This window comes from Octodon degus, unplaced genomic scaffold (genome assembly GCF_000260255.1).
Source record: "Octodon degus isolate 3935 unplaced genomic scaffold, OctDeg1.0 scaffold00128, whole genome shotgun sequence".
Lineage (NCBI taxonomy): Eukaryota > Metazoa > Chordata > Mammalia > Rodentia > Octodontidae > Octodon > Octodon degus.
Genome location: NW_004524704.1, coordinates 2,104,741 through 2,122,892, shown reverse-complemented (window position 1 = coordinate 2,122,892; position 18,152 = coordinate 2,104,741). Strand labels below are relative to the sequence as shown.

The 18,152-nt window shown below is 44.6% G+C and overlaps 1 protein-coding gene across 2 annotated transcripts in view; it reads right to left on the bottom strand.

Annotated features, from left to right (window-relative positions):
- St6gal1 (ST6 beta-galactoside alpha-2,6-sialyltransferase 1) overlaps positions 1-18,152 on the bottom strand; it is a 128,299-nt gene that overhangs the window by 15,908 nt on the left and 94,239 nt on the right. For both annotated transcript variants that reach the window (XM_023700903.1, XM_004640887.2), the window contains 3 exons: positions 14,331-14,466; positions 9,782-10,431; positions 1,852-1,949 (listed from right to left, as the gene is read on the bottom strand). In XM_023700903.1, the coding sequence (XP_023556671.1) occupies positions 1,852-1,949; positions 9,782-10,388 (705 nt within the window). In that variant the 5' untranslated portion in view covers positions 10,389-10,431; positions 14,331-14,466. The remainder of the gene's footprint in view (positions 1-1,851; positions 1,950-9,781; positions 10,432-14,330; positions 14,467-18,152) is intronic.

Here is an 18,152-nt window from a genome sequence, read left to right as displayed (position 1 = left end):
CACTTTACTTGCTCTTTTCAGGGCTTCCAGTAATAAGTTCAACAGAGATGACAGAAACAGGCCTCCTTGCCTCCTTCCTAAGTTCAGAGGAAAGATGTCGACCTTTCCTCCCTGAACATGATGTCTGTCTCCGGTTCTTCATATTGAGCTTTTACATCAAGGAATTTCCTTTTATTTCTAGTTTATTGAATATTTTTATCACGAATTTTGAATTTTGTCAAACACTTTTCTTGCCTCAGCTGCAGTAATCATATTGTTTTCCCCTCCACTCTGCACTTGTAGCAACATCGCATCCTCCGCTCCTACCACAGTGTCTACATAGATAAACAAACTGGCAACAGCAATCAGCATATGCGCCAGGTACCCGCCTAAGTGCTTTGCACAGGTTTTCTCATTTACAGCTCAGAAAAAGTTTGTGAGGAAAATTATTCACTACCTTTATTGATAAGTAAGCTGTGACATATCTAAGTTGGACATGAAATTGAATTGTAAGAGACAGGGCTTGTTTCTACCCCAGGCCTAACTGAAGAGGCTGTGTACTGACAGCTACACTATAGTCAACATTGTGTGTATCTGCAGAAGCAACAAATGAGTGAAGGAAGGAAGGAAGGAATGAGTAAATGAATGAATGAGTAAATGAATAAATGAGTGAATAAATATATGAATGAGTGAATAAGTAAATGAATAAATGTATGAATGAATGAATGAATGAATGAATGGATGGATGAATGAGCGAGTGAATGAATGCATGAATGAGTGAATGAATAGATAGATGGATGAATGGATGAGTGAATCAATGAGTGAATGAATGGATGAATGGATGAATGGATGAATGAATGAATGAATGAATGAATGAATGAATGAATGGTAAGTATCTCTCCCCGACCTTTAGGTGGACGTCATGCAGAGATGGAAGCCAAGTGTCTGTGCTACCTGAGGCGCTCTTCAGCACCAGGATCTCTGTGACTTGGGCATGAGAAAGGAGAGAAGCAATGCTGGTCCTCACTCCACAGTCTGAGTTTCCAGATTTTCCAGAATCTGAGCAGCCCTAAAGGTCTGGCTCATCTCCCCTGACAAGGCGCGGTGAGCCCTGACACACAGCCTTCTCTGCCCAGCCAGCGCTGTGTGAATGCCAACCCCATTTTCTGGAACACCTCCCCACTGCAGTTTCTCAAATCCAGCTCAGATGTTGTTTGCTTCAGAACCTTTTGCTAATCAAACCATTTCTTATAAACCTCTCTCTTTCTAGTAATAAAAAAATAATATTAAATACCCAAATCTGAGGTGGAGCAGCACTTAGACTCTGGAAGCACATGGAAGTTACTGAAGGGTAGAAAATTATAAGAACAAAAATGCTTGAGGGGCACAACAGCAACCAACATGGTAGAGCTTGGACAGAAGGCAAGTTCCTCCTTCCCTATGCCACCATGAACAGATGCTTAGGCTGTGGTTTTCCAATGAAAAGTACACTATAGAGGAAGCAGCTTGGCTTAGCTGGTGAGTTTCTGAGAGTGAGGAACTGAAGAGAAAGAAACAATAGACTTCCACCATAGGGAATGAGAAATGCACATTTGACCAGGAAAGTGTTGGCGTGGCATTTCTGACCAGCTCCAGGATTCAGACTGTATCCTGGAATCACGGGGCGGGGGGGACACAGAAATTAAACATTTACATCAAACAGCCAAGGCTCAATGTTTGGTCAGGAAAAGGCAAACATCAGTGTTGGTGAGCAAGATGAACATGTCCACAGCCCAAAGGTGCTGGAAAGAAACACTCCTCTTTTAAACTACGGGTACCAGGCATCAACAGGTTCCTGATTGGGGCACCAGATCTGTACAGGAGAAATGTTACCTGAGAGTTCATCAGGCGGATGGTGGTCTTCGTGCCCACATCTTGTTGGAAGTTGGCTGTGGGAGCCCCATTAAACCTCAGGACTGCATCGTGATCATCTGTGAACCACAGGAAAACAGAAAAGCATGATAGATGAGAGATGACAATACACAGGAAGAGAGAAGGACGGCGGGGAAGGGGCAGAAAGAAAGGGAAGGGAGGAGATAAAAATATTTCTTGGCTTTTGTATTGTGATACAAACAGAAAAAATGTATTTCCACGTTGCTCAGCTAGAGCTGAAAAGCCAAAATGACCATGTGGCTGTCAGCCACTGCAAGAGCTACAGGGGGTCCAGGTCACGCACTCCTGAAACTCATTCAGTGGCACTAGCGTACCGAAGCCCAGCAGAAAGGTGACCAAGGCCAGCGTGCACCTTGTAGAGAAGTGGCCACTCCAGTTATCAATGGAACAGACCAAATATGCTGTCGGCATCACCAGTAGGTTATATTTCTGTCCCTGTCAGCAACATCAAGACCCTGTCGGAAGCTCAGTCTCCTTGACAAGCACACAGGGCTTGGCGAATGCCAGAACTTACCATGCCGTCCAACACAAGCACAGTGTTCCATGAGGAACATGAAATGCAGAGAAGGGTCGCAAGCCTGGTGTGGCAGGAATGGGGCCTCAGTCAGAGTGGTAAGCTAAATGCCATGTTTCCTCATGCTTTGTAACAAGCATTTTGTCAGAAAAAATATAGAGCATTAAATCCAGTCAGTATCAGATAGATTGGAGCTGGAGGATGGCTCAGCAGTCTAAGCACCTTCTTGGCAAGCACAAGGACCCAGGTTTCATCCCCAGTACCACATGCCATGCTGGTCACAGAACCCCATGCAAGCTAAGCCAACCATCAAAACTGGGTGTGGTGGTGCACACCTGTAATCCCAGCACTCAGGAGACAAAGATAGAAAATCACTATGAGTCAGAGCTACATAGCAAGACCCTGTACCAGATAAATAAACAAAAGATTAAAAAAAATTTTTTTAATCAGATAGATCATCTCAAAAACATCTAATTACTTCTTGGGCTCAATCTCCTTTTGGCTATTTAAAGCAGAGTTTGATAAATAGAAAGAGAAGTTTCTCTACTTGCATTGACCAATCCAGTGGATGACGTGACAACCTCTGGGAACCATCCCCATGGGGGACCTTAGTGATTCTATGACAGCTCAGCCCACCTTTATACAATCAAGCAAGTTTAGGGTTCACCACCAAAAATCTATTTGAAGCTAAGCCAATAATCTATTGTTCCATCTTCCTCCAGGTGGGTTTGTTTTGGTTGTTCTTTAGCCACACAGATAAGGTTGGGAAGAGAAAAAGGCATTTGATTCAACACAAGATGATCTGGAAAGGGAAATTAAGGGGTGAAATCCTCCCTCTATTCAATTTCAGCGCCACCTGATGTATGAGTTCTGGCACACCATTCACAGAAACAACCTAATGGTATCCTCAGTCCTGGGACCAAGTGTCATTGAAATGGCTTGAAAGTTACATGAGATAAGCATAGTCCATATTTCCCTCACTTTAACAGGCAGGCACACTGAACTGCAAATACAGCAGGAAGCACGTCTCTACACAATGCAAATGTATAGTGAGCTCAGCCATGGGAAAGTGCAGATCTAAAGAAACTGCACTTGCCAACTCTCTCATTTCATGAATGAATAAATTATCTTGGTGAAGAAAGGAGATGAAAGCTCCAATGAAGCAGCTAACAGCTTCATTAAAGGACTATTTATAAAAACATGGGTACAGTTTAAGGAAAACAAGGCAAGATGGCCTAACACCCCACAGTCAGCTGCTGCAGGAAGCCATTACTACGCAGGTGGACCGTGGACCCTGGAGCAGAGACCCTGAGCTACTATCAGCAGCTGTGGACTTGAGGAGAGGAACACAACACTGCTACCACCTAGCAGGCGAGAAGCAGCCTCAAGTAACCAGCATCATAACCTCTCTCCCCTTCATCCCTCAAAACTTACAGGCCTGAAGGGAACGGGGAGAGAGCCAGGCCCCAAGGATCAAGTGGGGTGCCTTCCCGGGACTGAGATCCCATCAAGGGAACATAACATCTAGTTCAAACTACAGGGGACACCCTGGGAAATAGGTGCCCCAATCTCAACTTCAGTCCTCTTAGCTTTACCCCTGTGCTGCCTCTAGCCAACTGGAAGCCAGAAGACAAGGCATATCCACTGACATGGGCCAGAACCTCAACTTCCAGGCAAGAGAGCTGCATGGGAAAGTGAAGAGAGTAGGTGTGGAGGGGCAAAGGGAGAAGAGTCAGCAGGGAGCTTTAGGATGGGTCGTCAGTGTTGGCCCAAGGAAAGGAGGATCGGTAAACTCTGACTCCCTGCCAGGGGCCATTCTCAGGACTGAAGACAATGGGACAGAAAAGAAAAAGACCAGACCTTGCCCTCAGACACTTCACCTTCTACTGCACTAAAAGATGGTAAGGAAGCATAACCTGTATGTAAAATAACATGACCAGTACTGTGATGCAAGTGAGCTGAGTAGCATGCAAGAGACAAGGATGTAATCTTCTTTAGATAGGGTGGTGATTTGTGGAATGTCTCAAAGCTGAGGCCCTCAGAGCTGGTCAGTGGTGAGCTCACCCTCAGCTGGCCCTCAGGCATGGAGTCCAGGAACGTCCATGCCAACAAGAGGAGGCAAGAAGTGTTCAGACCACTGTGAAAGGACGTGGCTATAGCTGAGCTATGATGGAAAGGAAATCAAAGATGCAGTTAAAGAGTTTGGCGAGGGGCCAGGGAGATGGCTCAGTGGAATAAGCGCTTCCCTGGCAAGCGCAAGGGCCTGAGTTCAATCCCTGGTTCTGCCAAAAAAAAAAAAAACGTGTTTGGCGGGAAAAGGGCCATGCAGGGCTATGGAGTAAGGAGACAGATCTTCCTTAGAGGGGAGAAAGGAGAGGGAGAGGGTGGAAAAAGAAAAGAGATGCCACCTACATCTACTAACTGCATGAGAAATGTAAACATTATGTACTGCAAACATGTACTAATAAAAAAAGTAAAAATAAAAGAAATGGAAGAAGAAAACCTCTTTCAAAAGCCACTTGGGATCAGAAAAGGGATTTGCTGGGAAGCCCATCCTTTGCTCGTAGGAGTGGAAGAGCTTTCAAACTCAAACAGGGCTCCAAGATGCCACCTGGAGCAACACAGAATGCAAGGGAAACCAGTGACAGGCCTGCCACGTGGGAGGGAGCCTCTGGCTCTCCTGAACTCAGCTGAGAGAGCCAGGCCTCGCCGTGCAGGTGATGTAACTGCACACTTAGAAGATTCAACAGAAACAGCTTGAGCTGGGAAATTCATAAATGCATCCCAATCCACTGCCTCAGGTATAGTAGCCTTAAACTACCATAGAATTTAGAAGTCATGATGCAAGGCATTTTATCACAGTTTATCACCTAACATTTCATTTATTGGTCTTTTGGACACAGGGTCTCACTATACAGTTCAGACTGTCCTTGACCTCGCATTGTAGCCCAGGCTAGTCTCAAACTCACATGGATCCTCTTCTCTCATCCCCCTGAGTGCTGGCTTCCTCTTTTCCTTCTCTTATTTTTTTTTTTTGGGGGGGGGTACAGTCCTGGGGATTAGAAGCCAGGGCCTCACATACAGTAGGCAAGAGCTCTATTACTGAACAAAGTCTCAGCCCTCTTTTACCTTTTCATTTTGAGACAGGCTCCTGCTAAATTGCCCAGGCTGCCCAGAAGCCTGTAATCCTCCTGGCTCAGCCTCCCAAGCACTGGCATTACAGGTGTGCCTGGCTCTCATTTTTATCAATAAAGTCTTACTGGAGTATGCCCATGCCCATTCTTTACTACTGCTCTTTATGGTTGCTTTTGCCCTACAGCAGCTGAGTTGAGCATTTATTATGGACACTCTATGGCCCTCAAAACTAAAACTAACTTCCCTGAGGCCTTTTACAGGGAAAGTCTCTGGCCTCGGCCTTAACTCAACATGTTCTTCAAGCCACTTGACCCTCAGGTACCGTCTCAACCCTCAGGTACCTCTTCAACCCTCATTCTGATCATGCACCTTTCCCAGTTCTGCAGACCTTGCTGCCAAAAGCTGCCTTCCCCCAGCCACATCCACCATTGCTTTCCATCACAGTGCATTCCTGGTTCTCCTCCAGCCCCTCTCTCTGCCATGCGGAAAGTTTCTGCTTGTCCTTGTTCTCAAAGTACAAACCTGTTTTCAGGTATTCTAGTTGGATTTCCCTTAGACTGTAACACAACCTCACCTCAGTGCCAGTGCAAGTGGCTTCTAAATCTGATCTCCAGATCTGACCCTTTTTCAGAATCAAGGACTGAATAGCACAGACAGCTATGGAGGAAAACCCACCAAACACCTCAACCCAGAATGGAATGTTCTGGGTTCCAGAATCAAGCTCCCCAGGGACAGGACACGGCCTTCCCCGAGGCTAGGAGTTCCTGCTTCTCAATCTTGGGTGTTCCTAGTTAGACACGAAGCTCTGGCCCTTCTAGCTCAGGAGACTTCTTGGGTCAGGCCCTTTCTCTCCACCACCTCTCCCTGTGCCGGACAGTCCGGTTCAGGACTGCTTGGCTGCATGTGGCAATGGAGCCTAATGACAGAGAGATCACACAGTAGTCCCCTTGGAGACACGACTCTTGGAAAAAGGAGAGATCTCCCCAAAGCACGTGCCATCTTATTGCTGTCTTGCTCCAAAACCTCCAGAGCACTCTGTGGCTTAAAGGACAAACCCAGCCTCCTCACAGTGACTGTTGTCCGTCTCTAAGAGCTGAGCCTTGGTTCTCATCCTGGTCCTACTTTTCACCCCTCTTCACCACTTGGCCCCACCTTCCAGCCAAAGAAGATTCTGAAATGCCCAAACATACGAAGCACTTTGCCCTGTGTGGCCCTTGCTTCTCACCTTGGCCTCCATGTGGAATTTTCCCCTCCTTTCCCTCAGGAACACAGCAAAAAATTAATCCTGCTACACTCTGTGATGAAGTTATGACTATCAGGAGGCGCCGCGCAAAGCAGGGAGGTCAGTGCGCTGAACAGCGGCTTCCAAAGCCCTGTCTGCTCTCCACAAGCCGTGCAAGCCTCCCGGACTCCGGCTAGCTCCTCAGCAAATGGCTGCAGCAGTCTCACCCAGCACCTCAGACACACAGTAGGTGCACAGCAAGTGCCCCTCCTCTTGGCCATCGTGTTTTGTACAACGAGCTGTCTTTTGAAATGAAATTCCAAACAAATCTAAGATACTTTCTATGCATAAGTAGGCTATCAAATATAACTGAAAATTACTGAATCCACCCTTGTCTAGTTTGCAGAAGGGCCGGAGGTATATTATGTATATACACTGTAGACTTTCTCTGGTAAATACAGCCATAAAATACATCTTCTCTAGGCTTCTAACCTGGGTCCTGAGGATATTTCCTTCATGGGAGGGTAGCAGTAATTCATAAATTATCTGTACAAAGGAACTGTGGTGGCACAGGCCTGTAATCCCAGCGCTCTGAGAAGCTGAAGCAGGATTGTAGATTTAAACCCAGTAACTTAATAATGAGACCTTTTCTCAAAATAAAAACTACAAAGGGTTGGGATGTAGCTCAATGTGAAGGACCTGGGTTCAATTCATAGTACCAATTAATTAATTAATGTGATCTGCATAAGAAACCCTACTGGAGGTACAAGTCATAAAACTAAACAAGTTGAAGCCAACTTAGATACTCAATTGTTGTGAACGGGCTCAACGACTTTCTGTGAAATGAGAAATCTGTGGGCCCAGCATTCTGTGGCCCCGTCCCTCTGCTTCTTTGTATTCCAAGCTCTTATTTTGTATTGTTGATGAATTCATGAATGAATGAAAAAGGAAATGAATGGATGTCTTAAAATATTTGTTAGACCAAATGCTCAGAGGATACGCCCTGTAAAATTTAGAACACTTGAAGTTTAACATGTAATTTTTACATCTGAAGATCAAAGTCCTTCCATAGTACTTATTTTCAGTTGTAACTGCAGTATATAGAAAAAAAAAATTATTTCAACACACATTTATTTAAATCACTCTAACTTTTAGGGAGTGCAGAAAAATAAGGGTGTATTAAATATAATGCACAATGGGAGGCTGGCCCGGCTTCAGACAGAAGCATAATATCAGCCAGGCAGACTAGAATGACCTGACAGGAAGAAGGGTGTGCTAACACTGGCAACAACCAAATGCTGCCGTGTACGGCAAAAATAGAAAAGAAGAAATAAAGACGCTTAGTTTTATTGTAGATGAACAACATCCAGCCTGGGGCCAGGGAGATGGCTCAATAGAATAAGCGCTTGCCTGGCAAGTGCAAGGGCCTGAGTTCAATCCCTGGTTCCAAAAAAAAAAAAGAAAGAAAGAAAGAAAGAAAGAAAGAAAGAAAGAAAGAAAGAAAGAAAAAAAGAAAGAAAAAAAGAAAGAAAGACAAGATGTAATCTATACATCATAAGCTGCAAACAACATCCAGCCCCATTTTGTTTCTAGCAAGCAAAGTCCAAATGAAATGATAAAGACGAAAATCAAAGTTGGGGTGGGACTAGTCACCTTGGTAGCTCTGCTTCGGGAGCACAGCTCACTGGGCAGCTAGAAAGCGTGACCTCACCACTCCTCTTTCAGCTCCAGAGAATCCAGTTCACATCTACATTTCTTTCAGAGCATGTGCTTAGTTTTGGACCATTTTTCCTGGCAGTCACATGAAATAAAAAAGGAAACATATGACCTCACCTGCTCCGAAAGCTCCAGGCTGAAGGAAGAGCGAGCCTCCCTTTGCTCTGCTTTCTTTATTGCCAGCTTCACTTCCCAATCATGGAAAATATATTTCTCTCAATACAAGAAAGGCAAAGGGCCTGAAGCCAATCGGTAGCTGTTGGTTGGATTAGTTTACCAATCCACACAGACCAACCGTCTTTATTAGCTACAAAGGACTTTAAGAAAAGCAAATTGATCTGTTTCATCCAGTAACTAAAATCTTATTTGGACCACAGACTCCTCTGAAAATCAACTACAACATTATAAATTTTCCCATGGGAAACGCCCAGAGTCACACGCATGCATATATTATGTACACCTGATCCACAGGTGATTTTGCACATGATTTTAAAGACTCATGAACCCCCTGAAATTGGTCCAGAGCACCTAAGTTAAGAATCTCTACTCTAAGTTTTTTCGAAGGAAAAGAGTGAACATTACTCAGGTAGTTAAGGCTAAAAGACTCCTCCTTGTATCAAGTAAAATAATAGACCATCAGAACCTGAAAGGGAAGTAGAAATCTACGGTTCAAGTATTTTCAAAGGTCAAGTGTAGCTTTCTGTTTTGTTTTTTGTTTTTGGGTATCAGCAGAACTTGCCTTTTTCAAATTACATACTCTTCAGGATACCATAATTTGAAACAGATAAAAATGAAGCTAAATTAATTGAGAAAGATGCTCGGGTCCTAGATTCCCGTCCTTTTGCCCTTCTCCATAGTATATTTGATGCTGAGAAAGAAAGCTGAAAGCACTGCTCCACCCTAACTCCTCTGGTCCACAGAGCCCCCTTCTATTCTATACACACTCTATTTTGTATATTCGGTTTGTAGAGCCTCGTATTCTCGAGAAATGAAGGCACCTATGCTTGAAAAACTAGAATGAAAAGGAAGAACCTGCCTATGACACAGGATCCAGACTACCTAAAATCCTAAATCACTTAAAATACTCAAAGAAAGACCCCTTTGTCGTGGCTGCTGCCACCGACTTACAATACAACTCCCTAAGAGCTGCGATGTCCAACACCTGCATGACAATAAGACCAAAATTTGTTGTCAGCTTCACCACACAATATGGCCACAGGACCACCAATATATCCAACTACCTTCAGGAGGTTGTGGCTGTTCAGAGAACAACGGCCACGTACCTATTTCTTGGCCCAGTTGTGAGGACTTCAGAGATCCCGCTGATGAGACAACGGCACACCTGCGCCATGGCCCAGCCTTGGTCCTGATGTTCTCCCTGGGCAGGTACCCTTCCCATTCCGAGGTATTGAAGGGAAAATCTGTGGCATCCACCATGGACACATTCACACGGTCCCGGAGGTGGCAGCGCAAGGCATCTGTGCTGAACTTGACGCCCGGCCCTGGCCCCTTGTAGGATACTTTATACTTGTTCATGCGCAGATAATTCTTCCAGATCTTCTGCAGCCTGGGGATGAGGTTTTTGGATGAGCTGTCCTTGTTCCACACCTGGAAGGTGGGCTGCTGCGGTTGGGCCTTGCGTGGGACCTTGGGGCTGACCATCTGGCTGAGCCGGTGGGGGACCTGGGTACTGCTCAAGGATGCAGGCCGGAAAGCAGACCTTGTGGTCAACTTCTCAAGGCTCTTTGGCTCCTGGAAGTCCTTGGTTTGCACTTTAAGGGAACCATAGTAAGTCCCTTTCCTCCTTTCCTTCCACACACAGATGGCTGCGAACAGGAGAAAGGCCAGGACACAGTAGCTGAATTTTTTCTTCAGGCTGGTGTGAATCATAATGAAAGCTACGTGTAGCTCTGTTTTAAGCAGGAAAACAAACCTACAAAAAGCAGGACAAGGGGGAAAAAATGATGTGAAGAACATTCAAAAATGGCATATAGTAGGGCAATGGGCTCAGCAATTAATTTAAAGTGAGGCGCTTTGAAATTCAGCCCTGGTCTACCTCCTACCAACTAGGTAGTGTTGAGCAACTCTCAGACAAATTCAGCCTTAATTCGTGCTGTCTATGAATTTCCCCAGATGCTCTCTTCTTCCGTCCGGAGCACCGAATACTTCCTGTACTTTCCACCATGATTTTTGTCCTCTGAATCTTAGTTTCTGATCGTCTTCATCTAGCTCCCTCACAGCTCACTCTGAGCCAATAAGGTCAGGTACCATCTCTGCATTCAGTTTGTAGAGCCTCGTATTCTCGAGAAATTCAGGTGCGTGTGCTTGAGAAAGCCAGAACATAAAGGAAGAACTTGTCTACAACACAGAATCCAGACTGTCTACTGCCCTAAATCACTCAAAATACTCAAAGAACGACCCCTTTGTTATGGCTGCTGCCACCGACTTGTGAAACAACCTCCTAACAGCTGTGATGTCCAACTCCTGCATGACAATAAGCCTGAGCTCGGCTTCACAACATAGCATTCTATTTGTGCTGTGCACGGCAAGAGAAGCACCCTTAGGACAGCAAGCGAGCTCATCTCACACAGAGACTAGGAAAACTTGATAAGAGAGCAGACACAGCCAATTAAAGAATAAAAAAAAGTACTAAGCACACCAGATGTTGGTGTTTCATTTAATTTCCTGGCATAACCGGAGTCATTGTGATGCACGGCTCCAGGAAGCGCCATGCACATCATAGGCTGTTAGCAAGGGCATCCTCAGCTGCGCAGATGGACCCTGACCATCAAGTATTCAAGAAGGTGTTATGATCTCCATTTTAATACACCACAGAGGCGCTGAGAGGCTAAACAATGTAGCAGAGATTCCATGAAGGCCATGGCTGTGCTGGGTTCAAAGCTCTATGCACTTGGTTCCATAACCCAAGGTCTTTCTGCTGCACAGTACCATGGAAGTCCTGGAAGTGGACTTCTTCAAGCAGAGCCACGCCATCCCCACTGCATCTAGGTGAAGACCTACTTTGTGCTCCCAGAATTTATTGTGTAACCAAACTGAAAAACAGAAGAAGCACTTTGAACTCAAACAAGGTCTGTATCTTTTGAAAAACATTCAATTCTCTCCTCAATCACTGGATTTGTTTTTGTAAATGTCTTGGTTATTTTTTGCTCATTGCTGGGATAAAATACCTAATACCAAAAATTAGGGAAGGAAAGGTTTATTTAGCTCACAGTTTGTGCAGGTTTCAGTCCATACTCAGCTGGCTCCAAAGCAGACGGCAGCAGTTCATGGTGGAGGAAAACAGAAAAAGCAGCAAGAGCAAAAGAGAAGACCAGCAAGAGTAAGGCTCTTTCCCTCCCCTATATTGATGTGGGCTGCCTGCCCCACAGCAAGTTTAGCACTCACGCCCACAATCCTAGCATTGGACCATGGATCAATAACAAACTCTAGAAGCCGTCCCATGACTGCATGAGGCTGTGGCGCCCCAGACATAAGCCAGAACAATCAGTGAGCCAAAGCGTTACACCTGGGCTTTTACTGACCCACAGACATCTCTTCCACAAAGCTTGCACCTAAGGACTTAGACAAGAAGGTAGTCGGACTCTGGACTGGGCATTCAGGAAACGTGAGTTCTTGTCCCCATTCTTGGTGACCATGGGCAAGGGTGCTTCTCTGCACCCAAGTATCTGTGAGATGATTATCTCTGCCTAGCCCAGTCACAGAGTATGGAGAAGACTGAGCAAGAGGCTGTGTTGATGGCATTGGCACTAGCTAAGAACAAAGCCAGGGTAGCCCCTCAACAAAAGAGCCATGAGGGGGGAAGTGGCCAGTGAGGGGTGCAGAGTGGAACTTGGGCCACGACTCAGAAGCCTGAGTGGTAGCCTGTCCCTCTAAACCTCTTTAATTAACTGACACTGACACCAAGCTCGCTCTTGGAGTCCAAGGGCAGTGCAAACCAAAGCCACATTGCTTCCTATTCCAGAACCTTCCAGACCAGCATCTCTGAGGAATATGGGCTCCTAGCTTGGATGGTTAGAATTTTCTCTCCAAATGTGCACACAGAAAGACGAATTCTGATAGATCATGAAACAGAAACTAGAGGCCTTGTAACGTCACCAGGAAATAAAGGATTTAAATTTCTTCAGAATGAGGAAAACAACTAATCCCATGACCACATGATAACTCAAGAAGAACTAAAGAAGGAACAGCACTTGAGGAGGCTCCACTGAATGACTGGCCCTCAGCCTGCAATATCTCACTGAATCATCACTGGATTGATAGTTATACTTTAGAAAATGAAGAAAAAGCCTTATCAGGGTTACAGGGCTTTCTCAAGGTCAGCAGTTTATCAGTATTACAAACACGACCCTAACCTAGTCCCACTCTAGAAGGTCTAGTTCTTTATCCACTAGAGGACAAGAATCTGTGATCAGGAGCAGCAAAGATCTGGTGCTGGCCATCAGGACTCAGAAGTCAGGAGCCAAGAGGCAACTCAAGCTTTCAGGCTGCAAAAGAAAAGCCACCTTTATCATCAGCAGTGTGTCTGCCAGCAGGGTGGGCTCTGCTCACCATGCAGGGAGCCTTTCACATTAGTTAGGTTTTAGAAGATCCCGAATAACCTTTGAGATAAGCACAGCAGATGTTGAGTACCACATGTACAAAAAAGTTGAGATTTGCGAAATATAGTAATTTTCAGAGGTTGCACAAGCAATTTGGAGATGGTAGGACTTTGAACTGGACTTTTCCCTCACATACGACCCAAAGGAGACACCAGGGAGGAGCCTAATTCCCTGTCTCAGGAGCAGGGGCTGCTGGTGGATTTTCCTGGATTCTCAGGAACAAAGAGCTCCCACAGACTTCCAGGTCCAAACATAGCCCTGCAACTCTTAGGTGGCCGGAGACTGGGAGATCTGGGCCAGTCGCACCTGGGAGCGTTCATCTGAACTCTGACATCGGGGCTCGCATGCTCCCCAACACAATCTTTGTGTTAAGACTCTGTGTCCACTACTGGGTGGAGTTTCAGGTTGACCCTCTCTCACCTCTCAAGTGTTCTAACAAGACAGAAGGAAGACGCTCCATCTGAACAGCCCGCCAGAGGGGCAAAGACCAGTGAACTTGCCTCCACCAATGCTTTCTTTCACTCATGCCCAAATGATCTCTTAAGCCTACGTTGTCTGCGCAGCTGCATTCTCTGCCCTTGACCTTCAGAGAGGTTTACTTCCTCTTCCTCACTACGCTTGCACCCTGCAGCTTGCAACCAGGGCTTTCTGAAAGCTTGCTTTTTGGGCCAACTCTGGTGCTAGAGAGGAAAACTTACCCTGGCCTCTTCAATGAACTATAGGACCCAGTGAAGTCCCTGGAGCAGAATGGGCGCTCAAAAAAGCATTACTGAACCAATGTGACTGTACCAGTGAGCCCTCACAATTACCATGAGGCTTCCAGAACATGATACCAACTCATTACCACCCACAGAGACCAAACCACACCAAAGCAGCAGGAAGAAAACCTCAGTCAAAGTAAGGAGTTGTGCCCTGAGCCAGTCATCCAAGAAGTTCAGTATGAATGCAGTAATTGGGACAGAGCTGGTGCTCATAAAAGACAAAGTGATTGATAGAGTAACTCCAATGTGAGTTACAGCTGACAAACATGGGCCAGCCACCTACCCGCCCTACCTGCACCCTGCTCCAGACCACTGAAAGAGAATAAAGAAGGGAAAACCAACAGAGCCACAGTCAGACAGAGAGAAACTAGAACTTCACCGGAGCAGTCTGCCACAACAGTTTTGGAGGGAGATGGACCCATTTGCTATCCCTCACCTGTGATACTTCTTACCTGCTTCTGTCTACTCCCTCTGGGGCTGCCGGACCCCCAGAGCCTCAGGAACTAGCACTATTCTCCATGGGCAGGAGGTCTGCTTTACTGTATCCGGAGGCCAAGGCTCATTGTTCTCAGGATGATTAAAAAACATCTGCAAATGGAAAAAAGAGAGAGAGTGATAAGAGTGGTTTCCAGCAGAGTAAGTTAAACATTAATGACACTGATGGGGCACTCATAGGCCTTATTGGGGCACAACCGGGAAGGCCCCAAGGGGCTCAGAAAAAAGTGAGGAGCGCGTTACAGGTGCAGTGATATGGCTCAGTGACTGACATGAAGGTACCAGGAGTAGACCCTGACACTGGGGACCACCAAGTCACCCAGGAAGATAGAAAGCCGGCTTATCTCCACTCAGGAATAAGCAGCAAGCAGTTTCAAAATAAACTCCAGGTAGATTTCCAAAAAATTATTTATTTCCAAAAGGTAAGGAATGATATGTGAAAGTACCATCAGCACATTTTTAACTGAAAAACTAGGTCCCCGAACTGCAAACACTCTCCAGATTCAACTGCAAGAGATATACACGGAAAACATACATGAGTATGTTGAAGGCTGCTGACCAACATAAAGCCTACAGATGCGCATCTTAGCATTCAGGCTCTTCGAGGTTACACTCAAGATTATCCCTGACGTCATGTGCTGGCCCATTACAGTCTTCATTTTGTGATTTGTTCTTTGTGTTAGCTGCATCTTTATTCTGAGAACATCTGACTGCGTGAACCCTGTTCTGTACTTCGACTCTTGCCGGGATTTTTCACCATGTAGAAATTGAGATTTCCTTCATGTGACTCGATGAAACTCTTCCTTTGCTATTTTTTCTTAATAGTGTTGAGATATTTTTTGTATATATAATTTACACAGATAACATATACATTATGTTTATATGTTTTTAATTAATTTTACTGAGAAACAAATAATAATGAGACAGTTTCAAAACTGATTAATAGGACAGTTTCAGTAATTAATACATTGCATATTGGTGTCTTCATAGTGGTTATTCACAGTACAAGATGCAGACATGATATCCTGTCCAAACACTGTTAGCACAAATCTTTCTTCTTGTTGAATTAAGAGAAAGTAGCTGTATATCTGTCCTAACTATTTTGTATATACAGATACAAAATGGTCTTTCCTTTGTATCACCCTTTTTTGTTTAGCTTTGTCAGAGATGGGTATTCCATTGTCACTTAAATATTGTAGGTGTGTGAATTCAGCAAAATAATCCAATATAGTCCAGCAGTCCATAATAGTAGTGGGTTAACCCCAGTGTAAACTAGACAACTTGCCACCTGGTATGCAACCATCCAAACCCCAGTAGCCATCGCTCAATACCATGATTCAGCAGCAAAATATGCAACAGCCTCTGAATGTGATGACTCAAAGTTTTGGAGCCGTGAACCTCAGTTCTCCATCAAATATGCTTCCTGTCCGGCCACACACTAACCCTTTGCTGGGGGGACCCGTGCCTGTGAGCATGCCCAGTGTGATGACTGGCACCGTGGGAATGGCCCCTCTTGGGAACGCTCCACTGATGAACCAGAGCATGATGGGCATGAACGTGAACATGGGGATGCCAGCTGCTGGGATGGGCTCGACAGGCGCGGTGGGCGTGGGCGTGCCCACCCTGGCCATGACTTCCGGAACTGTGCAACCCAAGCAAGATGCCTTCGCAAATTTCACCAACTTTAGCAAATAAGAGACTGAAAAGAAACAGCTTAAATGAAGAATTTTTAGCTGGGCAGATAGGTGATATTGGGATGGAAAACACTCATCAGCTCCCCTTTCTTTTTATCAGTTAATTGAAATAAAAGTACATAAAGAACCAAAAAATAAAATAAAATAAAATAAAAAATTAATAGTACTGGGTTATCCATAGGACTGGCAATGTCAGAAGTTGTTGACTTTGAGCCTTCATTGCTATTTTTTGTATGCATTGAAAGAGCTGAAAAGTATATTTTAAGCTCTGTAAAATTATATTTTCACCTGTTTTATCTCAAAGAGTAACAAATGTACATTTTAGAAATTTTGTTATGCACAAAATTACAGAAAATGGAAACATTCTACCATCTTGGGTGTACTTTTTCTAGTGCTTTCTCTTACCCATAAGTACATGTACATGTATTTTTTGTTGTTGTTTTTTGTTTTTGTTTTTGTTTTTGTTTGCGGAACTGGGGATTGAACTCAGGCCCTTGTGCTTGATAGGCAAGTGCTTCTTCTACTGAGCCATCTCCCCGGCCGCCAATGCACATGTATTTTTTAATTATGTTTGAATTTAGACAGTTTTTGCAGTTTGGGGACCTAGTTTCTGGGGGTTTTTGTTTTGTTTTGGGTTTTGTTTTGGTGTTTTGTACTTTAAGGAAGGGTCTACAGGCTGTTCAGGACCTCACTACTAGATCGGACTCGCACTAAGTCTCCTGTTTACAGCCTCACAAGAGCTGGGATTACAGGCACGTGCCACCACACCCAGTCTCAATCACTGTCTCAGTGCACCCCAGGGATCAAACCCCAGCCCCTGTGCCTGCTTGGAGGTGCTTTAATCCACTGAGTTATTTGGCCAGCTCTGGGAAGCTCGTTTTTCAGTTAAAAATATGCTGATTAAACTTTAACACAATATCAAGTATCTTTTGGAAATCAGTACTTTTTTGAAAATCGGTCCAAAGTTTATTTTGAAAAAACTTGCTGCTTATTCCTGAGTGGAGAAGCCAGTTCTCTGTCTTCCCAGGTGGGTTGGTGGTCCCCACTCTATTTCTCTAAGACTCTACTCTTGTCTGTCATGGGTCTACCCCTGGCTTCTCCACGCTGGTCACTGATATTCTTTCATATCAACACTGGTCATATGACAATGTAAACATTTCAAGGAGAACTGCAGATTAGTTCGAGCTTTCTAGAAAGTGTGTAAACAATGGAACAAGGAGCTTGTGTCTGTTGACCCAGTTACCACACATCGAGGAAATCCAACTACCAAATAATTCCAGTGAAAAGACTTATGAGGATTAGCAGCGATTGAGAAAAATGTGAATTCTATAAAGCAATGTGTGTTAGGAAAGAAAAACCATTTTCTTTTCAATTTAAGTTTATGTTTGGCGCCTTTGTCAAAGAAAACAATAAATAAATTTAAGCTTAGGGTGAAAACCTGTGAACAACCAAACTTCTAGCAATAGCTAAACTATGATACAAACACCTGAAAGAGTATAAACAATTGGTGAATTGAAGTAGTCATAAGGAAGAAAATATTTAATATATTATAACAAAGAAAGCAAAATAGAAAGTTACATGTGTACATTATTGCAAATAAAGGATAGCCATGCCCAAGTAATTAGAAAAAAATTTAAACAGCTGAGACTAAAAAATGATAAAATGAAAGGCTGATCTTTACCATATCAATGTGACTTCATTATTCTTACTATGTTAGCTGAATATGTAGGGCAAGCTAATGCCTACAGTTTACAAAATACATTTCAACTTTGTGTACGCACAAAATCAGGTGTGCTTCGCAGCCTGTCCTACGAGATTCAACACTAAGAAGAAGCAGTGTAAGGGTTGATCAAATACCTCAGCAGATTAAAGCGCCTGCAAGCAAGCGCAGGAGCCAGGGGTTCAATTCCCGGGCCTGCAGTGTCGGCCCCGCCCCCAGGGTGTACTGAGACTGCAATTGAGACTGGTCATGGTGGCGCACACCCGTAATCCCAGCTCTTGGGAGGCTGTAAACAGGCAGATCACTATGAATCCAATCTGTGCAGTCAGACCCTGAACACCCTGTAGACCCTTCCCTAAAATACA